This window comes from Doryrhamphus excisus, chromosome 2, assembly GCF_030265055.1.
Source record: "Doryrhamphus excisus isolate RoL2022-K1 chromosome 2, RoL_Dexc_1.0, whole genome shotgun sequence".
NCBI lineage: Eukaryota > Metazoa > Chordata > Actinopteri > Syngnathiformes > Syngnathidae > Doryrhamphus > Doryrhamphus excisus.
The window spans coordinates 12,466,504-12,490,546 of record NC_080467.1 but is presented as its reverse complement, the minus strand read 5'-3'; the positions used below and the strand labels follow the sequence as shown (position 1 = coordinate 12,490,546).

The window sequence follows — 24,043 nt, the reverse complement described above, 5'->3', positions numbered from 1 at the left end:
GCAGAGCCAAATGGGTCAACACCTGCCTCCCTGCTTCCACCACAAGCCACCTCTTCTGGTGCTCCAACTGTCGCCCCCGATTTGTGCATATTTGTGGAAGACGGTTGGGCCCGTGGAGCCATGAGAACGGGTCAGTGCACCTCACACGCCCATCTGCGCTCCAGCACACACCCAGCATGGAGCCTCAGAGAGCGGCGAGCGGAAGGGAAGGGACTGGGGGTCTCTCGACCACATTTGGGAGGTCGGAAGTGGGGCAGACAAGTGGGAAGACTTTAAGTGAATAGACCCCTAATGTTTTTTTTACCCCTTTTGTTATCCTCTTCACAGTCAAATCACAATCCAGAAGCTTCAAATTGTGGCTTTCATTTCATTCTAATACACCTATCAAATATTTACACAGTATTTATAAATATCATATATATAGTATTGATACAATACAGTACAAGGCAAACGATAACCATACAAAAACCAGAGCGTTTCAAAACCAAAACAATGCTAAAAGAATATTAATTCATTCATTTTCTACCGGTTTTTCCTCACGAGGGTCGCAGGGGGTGCTGGAGCCTATCCCAGCGGTCTTTGGGCGAGAGGCGGGATACACCCTGGACTGGTAGCCAACCAATCACAGGGCACATATAGACAACCAACCATTCACACTCACATTCATACCTATGGACAATTTGGAGTCACCACTAAAAGAATATAATACCCAATAATTGCTGAGTGCATTGTTTACAAAAGCAAATAACTGTGTATTAACAGCTGTGGCTGTAGGCAACCTCTTGATGTTAGTTTTTATTGACGTATCCTGGGTGGTCCGCATCCTGCAGCTTACATGCACTTTCAGATGTTGCTAGTCCTTCTCATCGGTATTATGCTGGCGCAGAGTTTTGCTCATGAGCACTACTGCTACAACATTGGTTCTGTTGCTGTGTTGTGCAATATACAGTACACCGAGGTCATTGCTACATACTAGCATTTCAGCTTGAATGTTTGCTTAGCATGCCAGCCGACAGCGCTAAGCTTTTGGTGACAGTCGAAGCTCCAGGTGACAGGCCTCTTACTTCACAATGATCTTTGTACAGTTGCAATAATGCGTCTCCGTTTCTTGGACAAACATTTTCTTATGAAACAGAGACCCCACGCTAATACTAATACTAATACTTACAGTGTTACTGCAAATGCGCCATGACTTTGAGCCTCGTTTTGCATTTCAGAGCATCAGTCTGAGGAAAAGGACCTTTCATCACACAAGATTGTGAGAACGATGATGATGATGAAGTTACAGCTAGCCAGCGACCACGGAATGCGTGGCGACGAGCCTGTGTGAAATTTGCAGGATTTTCAGCAGCTTAGAGTTAAAAGTGATGTCATAAAGAGAAGCTTATTGCCGTGGCAACACAGCTGTCCCTCCCCCAGAACAGTCGAAAAAAAAAAAAAAAAGCTTCAAACTTCACATGCTTATTTTGGAGCTGTGTACATGCTAGCATGCTATACTTTTACACTGATGCCTTTAATCTTTTGATTAATCAATTGAGGAGACATGCACCAGTCCATCTCTTAAACAATGCTGCCGTTAGCGCGATCGCCATGCACTGACTTTTACACTCCATGTTTAGCTGGTGTATGATGAGCCAGGCTACTTACAAATGTAATTAATAAGCATCACTTCATTAGTTCCTATATGGGAAACATTAATTTTGAGCTGAAGCGCAGAAAAGGTCGCTAAAGAGCCAAACGCTGCACACCCAAGGAGCATTTAATGAAGCGACCCCCCGAGGGTCGGCGACTGCTAACGATGCTAATTAACAACTTCCTCCAACGGTCAGACAAAAGCCAACCCCGGGGGTCAAGGCACACACGGACCCTCACACCTGCCTGGTTACATTAAACCTCAGTGTGTACTTACATACTTAAATGTACAGTATAACACCTACAGTATGGTACATGTCCGGCACACACATTAAAAGGCCTGACATAGCTGAAAGATACACTGCTAGGGGGCGCTGTGCAGGTGCGGGTGGGTCAAAAGTTCATTCTGTGAGCACGTCTGTGAAGACTGATCACCAAAGAGGAGTTCCACCTGTTTAAAGCAGGTGCAAAATAACACTGGGAGGTCTAAACATGGGAAAATGTCAGTAAATTCTATATAGCCCTGTCAACTGTTTACTATAGTAACAACATTACTTCTGGAACATCTTTGCAGAAACAGGAGGTAGTTGAGCATGGAGATAAGATGTCTGCCAATTAATCCGCTTCCTGTCAGCTTCAGTCGGAAGAGAGGACGTAATTATTGGGAATATTGCCGCATTTTTACCCTATCACACACACACATGCACACACTGTTCAACCATTGCATAACCAAGCATTAATTGTGCATGTGTGTATGCACTATTTAACAAAGGTGGGGCTGGGGGTAGCTTGGGACGACATTCTTAGTGTCAGTGACTGTCAAGAATAATAAATGGAAAGCAACCAGTCGAGAGGATATGGAGATGGACAGAGAGATATAGCTGAGTGGCGCAGGCAACATTTTAAAGCGTACGTAGAGGTAGGTAGAGGATGCTGACCACTACCTACACTTCATATGCAGCTACTTCCATGTTATTTAATTTAATTTAATTTAATTTAATTTAATTTAATTTAATTTAATTTAATTTAATTTAATTTAATTTAATTTAATTTAATTTAATTTAATTTAATACAAATATCATGGTTTTATTGAGTGGCTCTAATAGTAACCGTAGTTGCATCCTGTAAAATTATTTGCAGTGGAAGTCATTATTGATGCGCTATTTGCAAAATACACACACTACTTCTGCTACAAAGATGCTATTTAGGGATCAATAACAGTCATTCACTTTTGTGTCCGCCACCGGCTACAAGCAAGAAACTAAATTAGTCCACCTGAATACAATGTTCGGGTAATTATGTACTTATATCTATAAATCATGTGTTGTCTAAATCAAGATAAGATATGTCTTTATTAGTCAATCATCACAATTGTTATCACTGATTATTTTAGTGAGTCCAAGGTTTTATTTGCTGTTATTTTTTCCTAAACTTAACATAATCATTTCCCCTGTTTTTATTATTATTTTTATTTTTTTTAATTTGATTTTAAAAAGAATACATCATCAGTAAAACATGTGGTGGTTGCAGGAAAAACACCTGATTTGAACCCCCCCAAAAAAAGCAAATTCAAGCAGAACGGTGACTGACGTCCATATTTTTTGGTTTTAGTGACACCTCAAACATCTGAAAAGATTTTGATAGCAAAATATCTACATTTATCATACATTTATTTACAGATCTAGAACATAATCTATTTACAGATGTGTGCATGGGTGTAAATTAGAGATTAACTATTTCTAGACGAATAACAACAACAGCGTCACCAACGTCACCCCTATCCTTCGCCATCCCGACAGATCCCCATCCAGACGTACTCTGTACCAACGTAAGCTTCCTGTATTTTTGTCCCTGCTGCATTGGTCGCCGTTTCCCTCTGTCAGCACGCAATTCAGCAACTTCCGTCGTCTTCATATGCAAGCTGTTACTGTCGATGGGAGGAAAATAAAGCTCTTGGCAGTCAAAGTTACGTTTTGAAAAGATGTCTTTGGCAATGAATGAGTTCATTTGACGTATTAGTTTGACACAATACATAATAAATAAGATCAATTAGATATAGGCATATTTAGCTAGCACACTGCTAATGCTAACGCTGCTAATGTTATTTACATCCATTCTTATCTTCAGTCAAGCTAAGCTACAGAGCATGCATGGCGATCGCTCTAACGGCAGCATTGTTTAAGAGATGGACTGGTGCATGTCTCCTCAATTGATTAATCCAAAGATTAAAGGCATCTCTTATGACAGATTATGGAATCGCTTGCTTGTCAAACTAGATAGTTTACAATCCTAATAGATAGATAGTATAAATGCAAACTTTATTAATGTATTTTCAAGGTGTTGCTGAGCATTAGTTTGTGGATAAAATACGAATCCCTGCACTGTCAATACACTGCAACATTTTTGCAATGGATGTGTGAGAAAAATCTTCAACAGTGTTTAATAATAACTGGAAAAAAAAGCTTTAAAGAATTCAATAAAAAGCAGCACACCTACTTGGAAATGAATATTCCTATAAATGGCGCTCCTAACCAGTGCCGGAATAATGTCTTCAACCATCATACTTCATCACCATTTAGGCTTCACAGAACATTTTATTAGCACACTGGATCCTTTTTAAAAGTGCCCTCCCCGTCTCGGGCTGCTGCACTGCACGCCAGAGTGGATGCAGCACAACCCTGGTGATCAGGCCACATTATGCACCTCTCTGAGGACAACTTGACATACACTGGTGGGGCTCTAAATACCCCTAAGAAGCCCCCACAAGGAGTTTTACTGCGTAGACAATTCATATGGATTAATAGAAGGCGCCGCTTCATTGGGACTGTTGTTGAGAGTGAAGTGAAGGAGGAGGCGGGCGTCTTCTGCGCATATTTTCCATGTGCTACCCCCCCCCCCCCCTCCTCTGTATGGTGCTGAAAGCGCCTTTGTATGTTTGTCAGCGGCGTGAAGGTTACAGGGATGCAGCAAACAGCGAGCGCATGCTTGCTTTGCAACAAAACAGCTGATACTGCATCTTGTTTCTTAATAGCCGCTCACATGAAAGTCATGTTGCTACTTTTCAGCTCCACTTATCTTACCAAACCTTTCATGAGGGAGGACAATTGAAACAGTTTTCACCCTTCTCCCTAATTATATTTTAGCCTTCAACCATAAATTCTTCAGATAACCACTGATCAAGTCAGCCTTCCACTCTAAAAGCGTCCGCAGCTTCAAAACGTGCGAAACCCACAGCTGCTGAAGTCTTTAAAGTACCTTCAAGCTGGAGCACAACAAGTAGAGTGACCTTTTGCAGAAGTGGATGTTTTTTCCATCTGTAGCATGTAACAAGGGGTGGGATTGAGGATATAGGGTGGGGGGGCTAAGAAAAGGGAGGTAAAAGTACAAGTGCCATACATGCACCATAAAACACATTTAAATCCACTTCTAAGGAAATAACAGCACAGTGATTTCACTTTCATGTGATAAAAAAAACATACTAAGCTACATTAATAGGTAATAATTACCTGTCAGTGGGCATAAAAAGCTATTTTAGGCTTGGTGGTAACATTTGTTTTATAGCAGACATATTAAAATAGCTAGTTTAGTGTTTGCAGTGACATTAATTATGGTTCCATTCCAATGTGGGGTCAAGCGTAACATAAAATACCTTCCACTTTATATATATGTATATATATATATATATATATATATATATATATATATATATATATAGCAGACATATTGTAGAAAGAATACAAATACACTAGTTTGAGGCCCCCGCCTTCACATGAAAGTTTAATGTTAGTGCGGCCCGCGATAGTTTGATATGGATGCTGTATGGTATCATGTACCCAGAAAAAATTATTACATTTGATTAATGTTCATGTTAAAGGTTAAATAACTGTTAATAGTTATCCTCCCTACCCGTGTCGAAGTGGTAAGTTTTTGGCTATTTAAGTTTAAAGGAAATAACTTGAAGGCTACTGTTTAGGACGCTAGCTCTCTAGTTTGCGAGTTAGCATGTGTCTCAAGACCCTGCAGTTGCACAATATGTTGTAAATAAAAAGAGTATAAATGTGACTATAGTCGTGTTTTGTCATGTCTACAGGGCTCTAATAATGCTTTGTTAATTTTAATCTGAAAAAAATAATTTGTCTACCCACCAACTATATGTGGTTTCTAAGTTTTTATTATTTGCCGTTTTATTATTATTATTATTATTATTATTATTATATTTATTTATTGCTGATTGATTGATTATCTTTATTCTTGATTTGTTTATTTATTTTTCATCTTATGTTGTGCAGAAAAATAAAAATTAAGATATTTGATAACAGTGGAATGTTTTATCAGAGCTTTTATTGTAGAAAATCGGAACCAAAGCACTGAAAAAGTTTGTATATTTTTCTGTTTTTAATAAATGCGTTTTTGTTTTTTTTTTGGAAAACCTGATGCGGCCCAGCCTTGCCCAGACCCTAGCTCCAGTGGCCCCCAGGGTGAGATGGCGGAAGGTTCAGATGTTAGGACTAGATGGACGTACCATTTGGATTCTGGAGATGGTGGAAGGTTCGATCATCACAGCAAAAGTATACCAATCTTGGAGTTTGTTTGTATGGTTAGCAGGCAACTTCCTGGTGCATAGAGGATGTGAGACGACGGGACGGGTACCATTTGGGATTCTGGGTGGGGAGAGATGGTTCCATTGAACAATTTCTCCCCACCCAGAATCATAAAAAAAACAGTGTTAGGACTAGGACTTGTGAAATTCCTCTTATAACCGTGGAAAAATTGGGAAAATATCCGTGTGCTAGCAGGCCACCTTCAGGTGTTAGCAACAGACGGAAAGGCAAGTAGCGATGTCAAACCAAGTCTAACTTAGTGGTTAATTGTCCAGTCTTCCTCATTCCCCTCGGGAGTGGAGGGCCTCACACGGGAGCAGATGAGCCTCCGGTGTTTATACCTCCAGTTTAGGGCGGCCATGTGAGCGTTAAACCATCTGCTCCAATAAGAGGTTGATGGGAAAAGCAGGAGAACTGGCAGTCTTAGCAGGAAAGCCTTGTTGTCTCTGCTTGTCTCATTTGTCCATCAGACCTCATTGACTTCATTAGTGGGGACGGTTTTGGAAGGCGTGGCTTAGAGTCTGAGCAGTTATGCTTTAGACACACAAATTACAAAAATCAGACATTCTAGGGATGTGTAATATGGCAGAAAATTACAAGTGGTTAGCACACAGACCTCACAGCGAGGAGACCAGGGTTCAGTTCCACCCTCGGCCATCTCTGTGTGGAGTTTGCATGTTCTCCCCGTGCATGCGTGGGTTTTCTCCGGGTACTCCGGTTTCCTCCCACATTCCGAAAACATGCTAGGTTAATTGGCGACTCCAAATTGTCCATAGGTATGAATGTGAGTGTGAATGGTTGTTTGTCTATATGTGCCCTGTGATTGGCTGGCGACCAGTCCAGGGTGTACCCCGCCTCTCGCCCCAAGACAGCTGGAATAGGCTCCAGCACCCCCCACAAACCTCTTGAGGAAAAGCGGTAGAAAATGAATGAATGAATGAACCTGTGATGTCTAGGGAGCCCTAAACGTTTCATACAAACGGATTAATGAGCTGCTGGCATAGGCTCCAGCATGCCAGCGAACCACATGAGGATGAGCGGTATAGAAAATGGATGAAAGTTTTTTTTCTTAAATTTTAAAAATATACTAGTATTCATTCATTCATTTTCTACCGCTTATCCTCACATGGGTCACGGGGCAAGAGGCGGGGTACACCCTGGACTGGTGGCCAGCCAATCACAGGGCACATATAGACAAACAACCATTCACACTCACATTCATACCTATGGACAATTTGGAGTCGCTAATTAACCTAGCATGTTTTTGGAATGTGGGAGGAAACCGGAGTACCCGGAGAAAAACCACGCATGCACGGGGAGAACATGCAAACTCCACACAGAGATGGCCGAGGATGGAATCGAACTCGGGTCTCTTAGCTGTGAGGCCTGCTAACCACTCACTAATTCGTGAACTTTTCCATATGGAGTGGTGAAGAAAAACACAGCCAAAAACATACCACTTCCACACGGAACGGGAGGACAACTATTTATTTTACAAATATTTACAAATTTACAAAGTCGGGTCTCCTCGCTGTGAAGCCTGCATGCTAACCACCATGCAGCCTAGTTCACGGTGTAATTTTTTGTGTTGTTTATGTTGCGGCATCGTTGTTTAGACAGTTAGAAATACAACCTCATATGCCCAAAGTCTGCAAGTACACACCATATGCATAATCATTCATAAGAGTTTTGACCGCTGCCCCTCCCTTCTCATGCAATGGACTATTCCATGTTACTTCGCAGATTGATTCCGGAAGACGAGAGCGAAACAAACCTGCTGGCGCGTGATAGTTTCTTGTTCATGTTCCTGTTCATAAACTTAAACTGAACAAGTGAACAGAATTCATTTTTTTGCTTGTTATGTCAGACTTGTCAGACTGTCAGACTAGAACCCCCAACAGACTGCTTATTTGTGTCGCAATGAATGCGTTTTCAGACAGGAAGTGACATCATAAGAGTATGTGTATTATGTGGTTGTTTGTCTATATGTGCCCTGTGATAGGCTCCAGCATAACCTAATGAGGATTCAGTGGCATAGAAAATGAATGCTTGTTATTTTATTATTATTATTGTGCCTGTTATGAAACCAATCAAAGCTGCAATAAAAGCCTGTTGTTCTGGCAATCAAGTCCCATTGACACCTCATGCCCTGTGACTTCTTCATGTCTTATACACCAGTTATGCCGGAAAATTGTGGAGGGACGACTGTATAAAATCCAGCTGTGTCATGAAAAGGATTCATTGACAGACATGCAAAGAAGCATTATGCGTTTCAGTCAATGCGTCTCTCCCAGGAGGTGATGGGGTCACATTAGCGATGGAGCTACGGTTGTTGTTTGCTCTCCTCCAACGATCATGCAATGAAAACACAGGAAGTAGCTAAAGGAGATCGATGCCGCCGTGTCGGACTACGGCCGAGCGTTTTAACATCTGCCCTCCGCACTTCGGAACCCACTCTATTCCATGGGAAGCTTGTCAAGTTTCCCTCCCTTTGCTAATGTATTTGAACGCAGTGTCATCCCGGGCCGCCGCCGCTGCCGCTGCCAAAGCAGTCGATAAGTGCTGGAAATGCTATCCATCTCTGAAACATCACTCCTTCACTTACGGGAAGCGTGCATCAGCGAGGGGGGGGATCATCGGGGAGCAAGACTTGGACACCATCAGACGTCATTTTCACTTCAAAAAAAAAAACAGGGAGCGTCTCGAGTTTGTAAAATCCAAGATGAGCCGCATCACTCCCGGTGTAAGGCTACACCTAAAAAAGCACTCCAACATCCACTCCAACACTCTTGAATTACGAGATCTCTTAGCGGAGGTTTTATGATGCTAATATCATATTTTAGTACGTATTACATTATTTATCATTTTATCCCGAACACTATAGCACTTACAGTCTGATGCGGTGCTTTTTGCTAACATATGGAAAACTCTAACGCCCAATCGGGTCGGGAGGGGCTGTACTATTTAAATGTAAACATCCAAAGCTTGAACTGTTAATGTGCGAAATGGGAGCTTGTTTCATCGAGATTCAAAAAGGTTATCGCCACAAGAGAGCTTAACATTTTTTTTTTTTAAATTAGAAACCAAGGTCTCTAAATACATAGATAGGAATGTCAACTCGTTAGTTTGGCGGCCATGATGGCAATCAGAATCCAGAAATACTGCATCGTGAACATGTACTCAGAACACTGTTATGCCATAAACTCATTCTCTACCAAAGACGGATTTATACTTTTTTTTAAATATATCGTTTCAATGTTTTCGCGTGAAAGGCACAAAGAGGTGATGATGCAACTGTACATTAGAAGAGAGCATGTTTGGTGTAGTTTTAAGCCCAAAAGGATGGCAGAAGTGCATTTTATAAGCACCTGGCCTGCATCTCTCCCATTGAAATAAATCCTTGCAGCAATCAGGAAGTGAAAAGGAAATTTTAACACATGAACACGCGTGCAATGTTTGCATACATGCACGCGTTTGCACACACACACAGTTCAGTTGCAAATGTAAAAATTGTCAATAGTTCATGGTGTTCATTCAGTCATTCATTTTCTGCTGCTTATCCTCACGAGGGTCACGGGGGTGCTGGAGCCTATCCCAGCTGTCTTCGGACGAGAGGCGGGGTACACACTGGACTGGTCGCCAACCAATCACAAGGCACATATAGACAAACAACCATTCACACTCACATTCATACCTATGGACAATTTGGAGTCGCTAATTAACCTAGCATGTTTTTGGAATGTGGGAGGAAACCGGAGTACCCGGAGAAAAACCACGCATGCACGGGGAGAACATGCAAACTCCACACAGAGATGGCCGAGGATGGAATCGAACTCGGGTCTCTTAGCTGTGAGGCCTGCTAACCACTCACTAATTCGTGAACTTTTCCATATGGAGTGGTGAAGAAAAACACAGCCAAAAACATACCACTTCCACACGGAACGGGAGGACAACTATTTATTTTACAAATATTTACAAATTTACAAAGTCGGGTCTCCTCGCTGTGAAGCCTGCATGCTAACCACCATGCAGCCTAGTTCACGGTGTAATTTTTTGTGTTGTTTATGTTGCGGCATCGTTGTTTAGACAGTTAGAAATACAACCTCATATGCCCAAAGTCTGCAAGTACACACCATATTCTCAAAGTTAAGTTGTGATTTTAATTTTGTTAGCACTTGTAAAAGCGTGAAACAGTAAAAAGCTGGCAAACCAATCCGTATGAGCTATACTATTGTTTTTTTCCATTAAGGCTAATTGATGGCGCCACAGGTCCTCGGAGACATGGACCAGTTGCGTGTCATGTCTTGTCACCAGCCCCACTCTCCGCTTTGACACCTTCGGCCTCATCCCTCTCTTTCCGTGCCAAGAATACTGGTGGAACACGGCACAGGCCAGAGGAGCGCCGTGCCCGCCCCGGGAGAACAAAGACGATTAAGGGTCGGCGGCGTGCCCCCTCTGGGGATGGGCACAGGGGGTCGCTGCCAGGGTGTGTAACCGGAGAGGACGGAGCAAAACAGCTGCTCTCATTCTCAGTCCCGCATCTGCCACAACTGTGATCTCATGGAACAAAGCGAGAATGCGAACGCACAACACGACATGTTGTTTTGTGACACTCCGGACAATTGTCTGCTTTTTTTTCCTCGGAGGCTAATTCCATATTTTATCAACGTTGGGCACAAACCGTGTCCACACAGCTGTCGGCACATTGCAAAGAAAGAGAGATAACACAACAGAAGGTCGGCAAGAAGACTACACAATGCTCCCTGGGTCTTTGACTCCCCCCTCCCAAACACCTCCTGGGAACCAAAGCCGCAAACAGGCAACCTGAAACCCATGATGTCACCCTCAAGGAGAGCCCAGGCTACCGTTTGTCAGCGAGAAAATGGTAGAGACAGCACCCAAATCAGAGGCAACACAATGACAAAGGGTTAATCACATTTACAGTGCAACAGCTGTGCAGCATTAGCATGGAATTACGCTCCATGTATAAACCAAAGGAAAGGATGTCCTTCTAAAAATGGACCGCCCTGCTTTTATGTAACAGCTCTGTTTAGGGAACACCTGAGAACAAGGATCCATGTGTTGGGTAGTAGGCCTGGAAGGCTTTTACACAATGACACCGGCTTCTCAGGAAAAACCTTCAGCGGTACCAGAAAACTAATTATTTGGCTTACAATTAAGCTTTTTAATATAAAACACCAAATAATACAATGTATGTACAGTATGTCATCAATAAAAAAAAATATTGCCATTCTTGAAAAATGTCCACATAGTGGTCAATTAATTAATCTTTTGATCTGTTACATTATTACGCTCCATCTGCTAAAAATAGATCGTGTCGCACAGCGAGAGCACAGCCCAACACTAAAGACCACCGCCAAGGACAGGGTCAGAATTTCCAGAGAAATTAAAAGTCTGGATCTGGAACTCGGAGAATAACATACAGGGGCTATTGCTTGGTCTATGAAGCACTTCTAAACATTTCTTAGAAATACAGTACAGGAAGTATAACTTTTCAAATACTTTTATTTCAAAGATTTGAACATAAAACTCCGACATATGTTCTGGCAACAAAATGCAATGACATCATCTAAGAGACTGAAATGTGTAGAGCGTCACTAACGTTTAATATCTTTCAGCACTTTGAAGTACTTTATGATCTGTGCTACTTATATCTGGAGGCTACTAGGATTCAGTTAGAGCATATAAAACAAAATACAGTTTTAACATAATTAGAGCCCTGTAGGCACAAAATAACACCCCTACAGTCACCTTTGCGATCCTATTCATTCATTTTATACACCATATTGAGCAGGTTATGGGATCACTGCAGGGACATACAAGATGGCCACCTAGTGGACTAGGCTGGACTTAGCATATGCTAACCCTAGCCAGGTACATTCATTCATTCTACCGCTTATCCTCACGTGGGTCTCGGGGTGCTGGAGTCTATCCCATCTGGTACACCCTGGACTGGTGGCCAGCCAATCACAGGGCACATATAGACAAACAACCATTCAGACTCACATTCATACCTATGGACAATTTGGAGTCGCCAATTAACCTAGCATGTTTTTGGAATGTGGGAGGAAACCGGAGTACCCGGAGAAAAACCATGCATGCATGAGAACATGCAAACTCCACACAGAGATGGCCGAGGGTGGAATTGAACTCGGGTCTCTTAGCTGTGAGGCCTGTGCGCTAACCACTCACTAATTAGTGAACTTTTCCATATGGAGTGGTGAAGAAAAACACAGCCAAAAACATACCACTTCCACACGGAACATGAGGACAACTTTTTATTGCAGTATTCCACTCTATCATGCCATGGCTGCCTACAAAGCGATCATTTATAGACAGAGGGAGCGATGTTCGAACCAAGATGAGGGATGACAATATAGACAGGGTGGGCTCTTCTACGTAGGGGCGCTGGGGCACCTCAGGGGCAATACGACGTCTACGAGGAATGAGGTTTATCCTTCATAATGTCACAAAAACCTTCTCTCAAAAGGTGAGGTCGATAACATTTTGCTGACCTTTGGTTCTTATGACCAGGTTCACATATTACTGTTAGAACATCATTCAAAAGTCACTTTTGCATAATAGGGGGCCTGATTTTATGTGATTGACAGCCATGTGCAGTTTTATAGATGCCTCCCTGCCGGGTAAAGCTCTCTCACGGTCAACATGATGGATGATCATCCATTATTATTGTGCAGACAGCATTAGTCGTGTTTTTTTATGGGCACAGTACATTAACGCAACACATTCTTTTCGGATGATACCCTTTTAGGGGTCAGATGTCAAGATCAGAGATGGGGAGCAGGGTGACAAACACACCACGTAACATGCATTCTCCATGCCAGATCCACTATCGGCACACACACACACACACACCGATCATGACAGCTGTCCAGTACTACACTGATAGAAAGGGGGGGGGACCAAACAATTGGATGCAGTGTGATGTCCTTCCAGGGTAATCCATTTGTAATGCTTCACTACATACAGTAACTACCCATGGGGGCAAGTCATTAGGTACATCAAATAAGAGTCAATACAAAAAATTATACGTATACGTACATCGGACCCGACCACCGTAAATTAATTTCCCTGGTAATCAATATTAATACATTTAATATTTGTGTAATTTAACTGCACTTTTTGGGAATTTTCAAAACCATCATTCCCAATCCTGATGTGAACACATATTTGTTTCCATTTTCTGTGCATTCTAGCACAAGAAAAACGAGTTAATATGAGCTAGCTAACAATGGACATCATGAGAAATGACTATTTTGATAAAGCCCACACAAAATCACTTCAGTTTACATAACAGACTTGTAGCAGCTAACACGAAAAACTATTTTCATCTGGCGGACTGGCCGTTCGTGTCTCTCAATTTTGCTACGAAGACTCAACAAGGAGAGTTTGCTGTCAGTGTTTTTTTTTTTTTACCTGAGGACTGGAGCACACGTCTTGTGCTGGAAGACACAGCCATCCCGAGGAGAGCGGATATTTGTCGCTGTATCTATGCCCGCTGTTATTGAGGGAACTAGCGTAAGGTAAATGCTCCATGTGAAATCAATGTGCCAAAGGAAAGACGTTTGGGTAATGTTTTAAGTAAGTATTATGAAGTATTACATGTTATCATCAGTGTACTTGTTCTTTCATGAACACAGCATGTATATCAAACAAGAAAACACTGTTAGAGGTTTTTTTTTAAAGAGGGCTTCGTCGTCAAAATAGATGTGTCCCCATGACGTGCATTGTTAGCTAGCTCATATTAACTTGATTTCTGGCATTATGATGCATGGAAAAGGGAAACAAATATGTGATGTTTCATAATGATCGGCAAAAATCCCCAAAAAACTGCATACTTAGATTTTTCAGTATGCGGTCCTCGGTGGAAAAAGTTTGGACACCCCTGTTCTAAAGAGTGCGCTTAGTGGAGTTCCTTAGTAATCGCAGTTACAGTGTGGATTAGGACTCCATAAAGCTGTGATATTGTATCCCAGCTATGTCTACCAAGCTACACTTCACATGTAGTGTACTTGACACACACACACACACACACACACACACAATACACGGAGTATGCCATTCCAGACATGTTTACTCAGACAAAGTTAGATCCCCGAGTAGGAACCCTTGGGGCTTTGTCTTCGGTTCCCCTCCCTCACATTGCCTCCCCATCCCAGCTTGTCCTTTTGAACCCTCTATGATGAAGACTAAGGTTCAATTTAAAGGACTTTGCATGGCCCCGCAGGACCGTCTCCCTTTCACTCTTTTTTTTTTTTTTACTTGCTTGATCTTTGGCTGAAATTTACAGTCTCCAGTTATAGTGTTACTAGGAGAAAACCAAGCCACCGTGACCATATTCCCATCATTTAGAGATGCGTTGGCTCTCTCTGGTGCTGCCATCATCTCGTGTGTGAACAGGGAGAGGTTTTCCATGCTCTCAGTCGTAGAGCTAGTACTGAACTTTCTCCTTTTCAACACCTTGTTGGTTCCACGTTGGTCCCACTGAGCCAACATTACTTGTTTGGCTTCAATTGCTACACAAAAGTCAAATAAACATAGGGAACACCCACCTTTTTGGCCTTAGGTGAGAAACAGTGGGATTACGTAGGAGTCGTTTGGCAAATTGGAGTAAAAAACATTTTAAAATGTACTATGCAGTTATTAAGTTGTGCTTAAAAATGTTCCACTCCGGTCTTGTAGATGGCAGTGATTGACATGATAATAATAATAATTCAATTTAAATGATATGGGGGCGGCACGGCGGTCTAGTGGTTAACGCGCAGACCTCACAGCTTAGGAGACCAGGATTCAATTCCACATCTCTGTGTGGAGTTTGTATGTTCTCCCCATGCATGCGTGGGTTTTCTCCGGGTACTCCGGTTTCCTCCCACATTCCAAAAACATGCTAGGTTAATTGACGACTCCAAATTGTCCATAGGTATGAATGTGAGTGTGAATGGTTGTTTGTCTATATGTGCCCTGCGATTGGCTGGCGACCAGTCCGCCTCTCAGCGGAAGACAGCTGGGATAGGCTCCAGCACCCCCCGCGACCCTCGTGAGGAAAAAGCGGTAGAAAATGAATGAATGAATGAATGAATGAATGAATGATATGGTTCCCTGCCAAAATTAAAATGGTCAGTGACTCCGCCCTTCATATAGCTTTATGAAAATCAGTTGTGTAGTTTTTGAGTGGTCCTAATTCCATACACAAAGAAAAAGACACCTTCATCCATGTACACGCTGGATGTCATAAAATACAACCGCCATTTGTTTTCCTTCTGCACACAGTCTGACTTTTGGCCAGCACAAGTAAACTACATTTCAAGAGATTCTGGCGTGCCAACACGAGGCTGCTATTCATGCATGCCCACTGCTCCTCGTATGGATTGATGTTGGCCGCCCATGACCAGCTAGCTCTCCTTGCAGACACCTGCAATAACAATCGGGGGCCGTAGCAGCAGGTTAGCCAGCCAGCTAGCTAGCTTGGCTCTTTTTATACAGTCATCTGATCCAAGCTCTGGGCTACGTCAAGCTCTTAGACGCGCTGATACAGCCAGACGACGAGAGGTCCTTCTCAGGTTTTGACAGGAGCGGAACTAAAAGATGAGGTTGCTGATGTTGTAAAACTCCTATCGTTACATTGATGCCGACTGCAACATGGTGTCAATCAAAATATCAGGAGGTTGCCTATAGCCACAGCTGTTGACGCCAATGTTTTTGGACCCAGGACTGATTTAGAGACCCGACGTTTAATTGCTTTTGCAGACCGCCACTACTACCACTACTGGACACTTGACTGAATAGAGATGTTAATGAGAGGAAAACAGACCAATGATTGGTGCCCTAACGGTTCTAACATTAATTCTGTGGTATTACTAATGTGGTTCATACTCACCCAATATAATGTAGGCCTCTTCCTTAAAGGTGCATCCTCCTCCTCTGTTTCTGGAGTATTCTACTCATCAGCATGTAGACGGGAACAACTCCTCCCCTGAATTAAAGCGCAAACAGAAAAAATTACATGAGTAAATCCTGCATAGAGATGTGCAACGGATACTTAAGAAAAAAAAATACTGCAGTGTTGGGGTTTCTGCTACATGTAATTGGTCGTGGGGCTATTAAAAACTGATATCAATTTATTAGCAATTTTGATATACAGTAGTACCAATTAATCAATATTGGTGAATATGTAATATGTAGGGCTGCACGGTGGTCGGGTGGTTAGCGCGCAGACCTCACAGCTAGGAGACGAGGGTTCAATTCCACCCTCAGTCATCTCTGTGTGGAGTTTGCATGTTCTCCCCGTGCATGCGTGGGTTTTCTCCGGGTACTCCGGTTTCCTCCCACATTCCAAAAACATGCTAGGTTAATTGGCCACTCCAAATTGTCCATAGGTATGAATGTGAGTGTGAATGGTTGTTTGTCCACCATTATGTAAGACTATTAAACAGCTGGTGAAATAAAGACAATATGCAGACATACTTTTTTTGAAGCAGTGAAGGGTGATGATATAATTAAGAAGTCCTATTTCTTAGCTGCTTCTTCCCCTTGGCCTTTGGTTTTAAGTCAAGACCAAGACTTTGAGAAGCGCAGGTCAATTCAATTCCAAGACTCCGTTTTTGAGACCCAGCAAGACCTAGACCAAGACCAAGATTTTGAGACCGAGTTAAGACCAAGAAAAGTCCAGTTGACACCAAGGCAAGACCAAGACTTCAGGAAGCGAAGATCAATTCTCTTCCAAAAATGTACGTTTTTGAGACCCAGTCAAGACCAAGACCAAAACGAAGGGAAGCACAGATCAATTCAATTCCAAGACTAAGCTTTTGAGACCCAGCCAAGACCAAGACCAGGTCCAGCTGACACCAAGGCAATACTAAGAGGAAGCGCAGATCAATTCAACACCAAAACTTTGAGCCCAAGTCAAGACTAATACTTAGGAACTTTGACTAAGTAAAGACCAAGACTTTCATTTGACACTTTCTTATTTTAACAACGCCGTACTATTATGTCTGCACTTGGTGGACAGGTATCACGTAGACGGCGGACTACACACTAGAGTGGTTTCACTTTGACAAGATCGTGACCAAAGTGAAATCCAAAGCTAAAAGCTGTATTGATCCAGCGAGACTGGGTGTTCACTTTCCTTCAGAAGATGTAGTGGATGATATGGATTTTAGCATAAACTGTTGTGTGTGTGTGTGTGTGTGTGTGTGTGTGTGTGGCATCCAAAAGGAGTGTTCTAATTGACATTCTGCATGACATGCTACAATTAGCACTGTAAGATAAACCACACATACAAGAATGAAGTCTTTGGACCATGTTGAGATCTGAAGTATTATCAAAAATATTAAGTTAAACCCAGGACATTTTTCCAGACAAAATCGTGTTATCTGTGAGGCATTTTATCGCCCCCGGGGACAATATTGACTCCCTGACAAACAGTGGGCGATATCCTGAATGTGATTTTTGCAGCATTACAGCATCATTTCATTAGCATTCCTTCTCCATTAAGCAGTGAACTCGCCTCTGCAGGACATCCTCGTAAACAGCCAAATGTGCTTGCACAGCTCCGACGTAGTGCCTGGACGCTACGGCTGAAGCTGAAGCCACGCTGAGCTGTGAATCATAAAACGGCATAACGGTGCCCACAGATGACAGTAAAGCACTCTATGTGGGCTAGACACTCACTTTATGGACCTTTACTAGCACTTGACTTTGGACTGTGTGTGACAGTCACCTGCTGACAGCAAAGTTTGGCAAGTGCTGATTAAGGACGGAAAATAACTCACTATTGCTTCCTGTTAAACTTCAGCTTTACAGATGCCATGCCATTGTGTTATAACGCTACTTCAGACTACTTCAAACTCTATCTCTTTCTTCAATTGTGATAAAGTCATGACATATTTGGTCAGCTTGGGCACTATGGGTAGATTTCCTCGTCCACTTCTTCAATTTTTAGACATTTCCTCCTCTGCACACAGCAAGACATACATTTCAGCTTTACAGATGCCACATCATTCTGTTATAACACTACTTCAAACTCGATCTCTTTCTTCAATTACGATAAAGTCATGACATATTTGGTACCATGGGCACTATAGGCAGATTTACTCGTCCACTTCAATTTTGAGACATTTCCGGCTCTGCACACAGCAAGACATACATTTCAGCTTTACAGATGCCATGCCATTGTGTTATAACACTACATCAAACTGTATCTCTCTCTTCGATTGTGATAAAGTCATGACACATTTTGGTAGCATGGGCACTACGAGCAGATTTCCTCGTCCACTTCTGCTTCAATTTTGAGACATTTCCTGCACTGCACACAGCAAGACATACATTTCAGCTTTACAGATGCCACGCCATTGTGTTAGAACACTACTTCAAACTGTATCTCTTTCTTCAATTGTGATAAAGTCATGACATATTTTGGTACCATGGGCACTATAGGCAGATTTCCTTGTCCACTTCTCCTTCAATATGGAGACATTTCCTGCTCTGCACACAGCAAGACATACATTTCAGCTTTACAGATGCCATGCCATTGTGTATGTCTTCAATTCTGATGACGTTATGACATTTCCTGCCCTGCATAAAGTCTGATAGATGTCATGCCAATGTGTGTTTGGAACAGTTCTTAAGATATCAACATGGACCAAAAATGGCGTCTTTCTTCAAATTTGATAGTTACACTTCTGCTTTACAGATGCCTGATCAGCTGTAAAAGGAGATATGTGGTATCAGATGTCAGAGTAAAGGTAAATTACATCCAACTAGGGGCAGCAGCTGTTTGCATTCCTGTCTCCAATAACCAGAAGGAAGTGCGTCTTTTCAAAAACAGATGCAGGTAACCGGGCTGCATTGTTCATGTGCTTCCGTGTTAATGGAAACCAGAGTCGTTGCTTTTGCATAACACTGTGGGCTACAGGGTAAAATCCTCAATGAGCACGTTCACAAAAATGCAGGCTTCGTCCCCTTTTATGGAGACATTGGTAGTTTTTGCGCAACCAAACTATTCGTCAACAGTGAGCTATTGTTATTGTATCTGCAGAATAAAAGTAGGTCTATACTGCATGTACAACACACTGAAACACTTTAAGTGTGCGGTAGACCCCAAATTGCTGCCTCACTTGACACGACATCCCCAGCATGAACGCAAGAGTCATTTGGACCGTTATTACTGCCAAAGACAGCTGGTGGTGGGTTTGATCACTCCAATTAGTCACAATCCCTCACTTAGGTGGAGACCAGTTGAGCTGTCAATTGCTTAACAAAGACCTGGATGAAGTTTCTTGTATTAGCACACATGTGGCTCTTCTTGTTCTTGTGGTAGTATCCAGAAAAAAAAGCACCTATAGTGTTTGTATTACTGTTTACGCTGTACATTGTTCATATTTGATGTCATCTATTTATTCTCCACATTATTATTTATTATTATACGGGAGCCAGGCAACGGCATTTGGTTGGTAATTTCACTGCTGTTATTGTGCAATGACAATAAAGAAAGTATATCTATCTATCTAGAATCTGACTAATTAGGAATGAGTAAATGTTTTTTACTTCATCTGACTTTAGGTTGCGGACTACCTACTTTAACTTTAATAGAGTACTGTATAGATATATACTGGATATGCAGTATTTTGTACCGGCACAAAAACATCACACGTGATGTATAACCCGGAAAAGTTTGCATGTGGAATCGGCGGATTTCGTGTTTCCCAGCATGCATTGTTGAATTTAAAATTAGTATTTTTATTCATACGCCTCTTTAAAGGGTATTATTTTGTACAAACATATTGTAATACTTTGAAAAGTGATGTTATTTGTAGTCGTGTACAGGTAAACTATCGTTACTTTGAGTCCGAATCTGACACCTTTAGTAACAATGGTTGTGCAATCTGTGCTATACATAAAACTGTGGCCACTAATTGATTATAATATTAGAGAATGATTAAAACTGACAAATATTATAAGGATATTCACGTACCATCATATAAACCAGTCAGTGATTCAACACAAGCCAATTCCAATTAGACCCTGTCACAGGTCAATAATTGTTAGTTTTCAAAACAACTTTCTTCACTTTAAATATACCAATACAACTACTTCCGCCTGAGATACAATGATCAAGTCATTTCACTTTTTCAGGATTTTTAACCATATAATGGCTAATATGTTTAATGGGAAAAAGTCTGACTCTTTGATTGCAATGCTGCTCTTGTGCAAGTGTACCTAATAAAGTGTCCAGTGGGTTTAGATGCATTTCAAAGTCTACCAAATTAATATTATATTCTATCTTTATAACAATTGACAGACTGAAACTTACTCCAGTGCATGCACACTACCCCGCAACCCCCCCTCATCTCGTCGTCATCATCATCATCATGACGGAGTCCCGTTTGTCCCACAGCATCAAACACACCTTTCCACTGTCTTAACAAGCGAGTTAGCAAGCAATTGGCATCCGGTGATCGAACTCCGCTTCATTACGGCGTCTTACCTTCTAATTTGAGGTACAAATTAGGTACCAACTTCAGACTAAGAGTTCCAGGTCGTTCCCAAAAAACACATCCTTGCGTCCTCTCGGTGCTGCGGAATACTGTAAGACTTGTACAGGACGTACCTTCCAGGCACACGAGAGTCCTCTTTGCTTGTTTTCTTGGAGGCTCGATCTGGGTGTCTTTCTGCCAACAGCGACCACCTCTGGTCACTTGGGGAAGTGCAATCACGTTATAGTACAATGGTTTGGAGATTTGAGTTTTGAATTATCTTTGTAAAGATATTTATATTATTTTTGTCTCTTTGTAAATGCAGACTACTTTCATTTGCTACATCGAATACTGTATTTTGTGATTAAAACTGTTGATAAGATTGTTATGACTCTTACCCAAGCTCTGGTTTTGGGGTAAAAGAAAAATGTCAGTTTCCTAAAAATACAATTTTAAATAAGTTTTAAATGTTTTTTTTTCCAAAACAAAACTCACACTCAAAATCCTCAAGATCCATTTGTTTGAGTGCATCTGTACATTACCATCTTTGTTAAACCTTTGTATTAGAACCAGTTTAAGGAGGAAAAAAATACATAACACTGTTTTTATTCCACATATGAAAATTAGAAAGGCACATAACAAAGGGCAGGTCTGTAGGACTATATACAAATATTTTTGTGTTCATATTGTAAATGATCATCATCAGAAAGGGCCAATCCATAGGAAAACATATATAAAATATAAATTATGATTTATATTATAATTTAATGATTTAATATGATTTTCAGAGAAAAAAATACAGTACAAATAATAACAGTTTTATCATAATTATCTGATGAATGTTTGGCCTTTTTAATGTCAACAGTAGTTCTTACATCTACTGTATGTACTGTATACTTGTATAATTGAAATACAATAGTACTGATAGGGTCAGCATTATAATCTTATTCTGTGGAAATACAACAAGACCCTCATCCCACTCAAATTACTGAAAAAACTAAGAGAATGCTGCCCAAATGCATTTTTACATCCATAAAATTGCACTTTAAAGAAAATGTCAAAAAAACAAACATAAAACAAACAAATACACACATATACATTTAAATTTAAATATTTAGCATTTGACTGACATAGTTATGGAAAGATACTGCATATATTGTTGCCAAATGATTTTGGTTGTCACCCCCTTTTTTTTTGTTGCTGTTACTGAGTGGAGTGGATCAGATGTTAACCGTGTGGGCATGTTTCTTGCACAAAGGTTTGTCTTTCTTGGAGAAGAAGGGTTGTCCTTCCAGATTAACGGTGCAGACCTGAAGAGAGAATGACACAAAGGCATGTGATGTGCTTTTATGAAGACTAAGGTGTAGCGCCACACCTGTAGCTACGGTACATCGCTCATTTGTTTTGACCAATCTTCTATATGAGTGTTCTGCTGTTTTACGGAATCTGCTGCAAACCTGAGTTTTGAATTGAACATGTTAGGAGATTGAGTTGAATTGGGCGGATAAAGTCTCTACTGCAGGGGTGTCCAAAAGGTGGGGTCAGGGGCCATTGTATTGTATTTTATTGACCTGTAGCATACAATCGTCTCTTGTTTATCGCAGTTAATTGCTATGAATCAGTAGGATTCAATATTAACAAATGTAATATTTTCATAGTTAGGAATCGAAAACCTGTTTCTGACTTTATATTTATGTTTTTTTTAAACATGATTAGAGCCCTGTAGACATGAAATAACACCCCTATAGTCGACTTTACATTCATATTATTCTTTGTTGACAACACATTGCTCAACTGTAATGCTACGAGATCCATGCAGGATTGCCGCCATTTTAAACGCAACATGCTACAGTGCTAAATAGTTAGCCTAGAATTTAATTATTCTAAACTTAAGAAAAGGTTTTTAGCAGGAAGCGTGGAAGAAGGACCCGGTAAGAAACCAAAAACTTACCACTTCCACACTGAATGGGAGCTGACACCATGCAATGTGAAAGTAATGTAGTCAATGTCATGTGTCATCAATGTAACATCACTGGCGCCTATCGACCAGAACACTACATATATTTTATCTTAGTCACTTATCGGTCTAGATTAATTTGTTAGATTAATTAGATTAATTAATTAGATTAATTAGATTACTTTTTTGCAAAACCGCAATAGCATGATGGAGCGATGTTCAAAACCATGGACCTTACCGTGCACACAAAGCAGGTGTCATGCCAGGTGAACCCTAAAGCTTCCAAGAACTTGTCTCCTGCCTCAATGGGGAAGTCACAACCATGGCAGTTTGTGCCAAACAGTTTGTAGTAGTCTGTAATAAACAGCAAACACATCAGTTTTGTATTGAAGTGACTATACTTAGCTTAAACATGAAAATGTGGGTAGATGTACCCATTTCACAGTACGGCTGTCCATCCTCCATGTGGAACATGTTGCCTCTGATTGGCTGCTGACAAGCCACGCACACAAAACAAGACACGTGCCAGGTCTGCTTCAGTGCGTTCATGATCTCCTGGACACAAACACAAACAAAAGGTGTGAGAGCTGTAGAAAAGCAGTGCACAGGACGATATGTGTACATATGTGGTACATGTTGGATATGTTTCCCCGAATGAACAGTAGCTGGCAGTAAAGATGTACACTGAATGCGGAGAAGATAATAATCAAAATGGCTGCTCATACCCCCAATATCTTCTGTTGGCAAAGGGCACAGGTGGGAGCAAAGAACTGCTCATAGCAGTACTCGCAGTACACCTGACCCTTCTCCTCCACAAATCCACGGTCCACCAGAGAGGAGTGGCAGTGGGCGCAGTCAAACTCCTCGGGGTGCCAGGACATGCCCATGGCGACCAGGAAGGGACCCCTGAAATGGGACAGCATGACACAGAAAACATGTGAAGATGTTTTCAGCTAGAAGATGTGTTTTAATGGTGATATTTTCATATTTTCATGAATACCTGATGACCTGATTGCACTTATGGCACATGGGGGTGCGTGTTCCAGCCGGGATGTGCTCGGCTCGCTGCACCAGGGAGTTGAGATCCTCAGGATGTGGTTGTGGGACGGGTCGCTCTGGGCCTTTGGGAGGAGGGTTGGTAACCTTGCCCAACGAAGGAGCGGCAGCAACTTTACGGACGCCTAAGAGAAGGAATACGGTGATTTACGGTAAACATTTTTGAATATAATTCCTCCTTATCGTCTTTACAGCAGATATGTTTGTCTTGTCAGAAGATAAAAGCCAAAAACATCTGAAGATCTCCCGTCGTCCTTGCATGATTCATGAGACATCTGGGC

General features: G+C 41.6%; 2 protein-coding genes across 4 annotated transcripts in view; both read right to left on the bottom strand.

Annotated features, from left to right (window-relative positions):
• Positions 1–20,963, bottom strand: part of bmpr1bb (bone morphogenetic protein receptor, type IBb) — a 40,925-nt gene extending 19,962 nt beyond the window's left edge. Inside the window, exons 1-2 of the mRNA XM_058065002.1 lie at positions 20,761–20,963; positions 16,153–16,248 (exon numbers count right to left, since the gene is read on the bottom strand). The gene's annotated coding sequence lies outside the window, so the exon portion shown is untranslated. The remainder of the gene's footprint in view (positions 1–16,152; positions 16,249–20,760) is intronic.
• Positions 20,964–21,339: 376 nt separating this feature from the next.
• Positions 21,340–24,043, bottom strand: part of pdlim5b (PDZ and LIM domain 5b) — a 38,047-nt gene continuing 35,343 nt past the window's right edge. For all 3 annotated transcript variants that reach the window (XM_058055003.1, XM_058055012.1, XM_058054994.1), the window contains exons 9-13: positions 23,707–23,887; positions 23,432–23,612; positions 23,141–23,261; positions 22,945–23,060; positions 21,340–22,059 (exon numbers count right to left, since the gene is read on the bottom strand). In XM_058055003.1, coding sequence (XP_057910986.1) covers positions 21,970–22,059; positions 22,945–23,060; positions 23,141–23,261; positions 23,432–23,612; positions 23,707–23,887 — 689 coding nt within the window. In that variant the 3' untranslated portion in view covers positions 21,340–21,969. The remainder of the gene's footprint in view (positions 22,060–22,944; positions 23,061–23,140; positions 23,262–23,431; positions 23,613–23,706; positions 23,888–24,043) is intronic.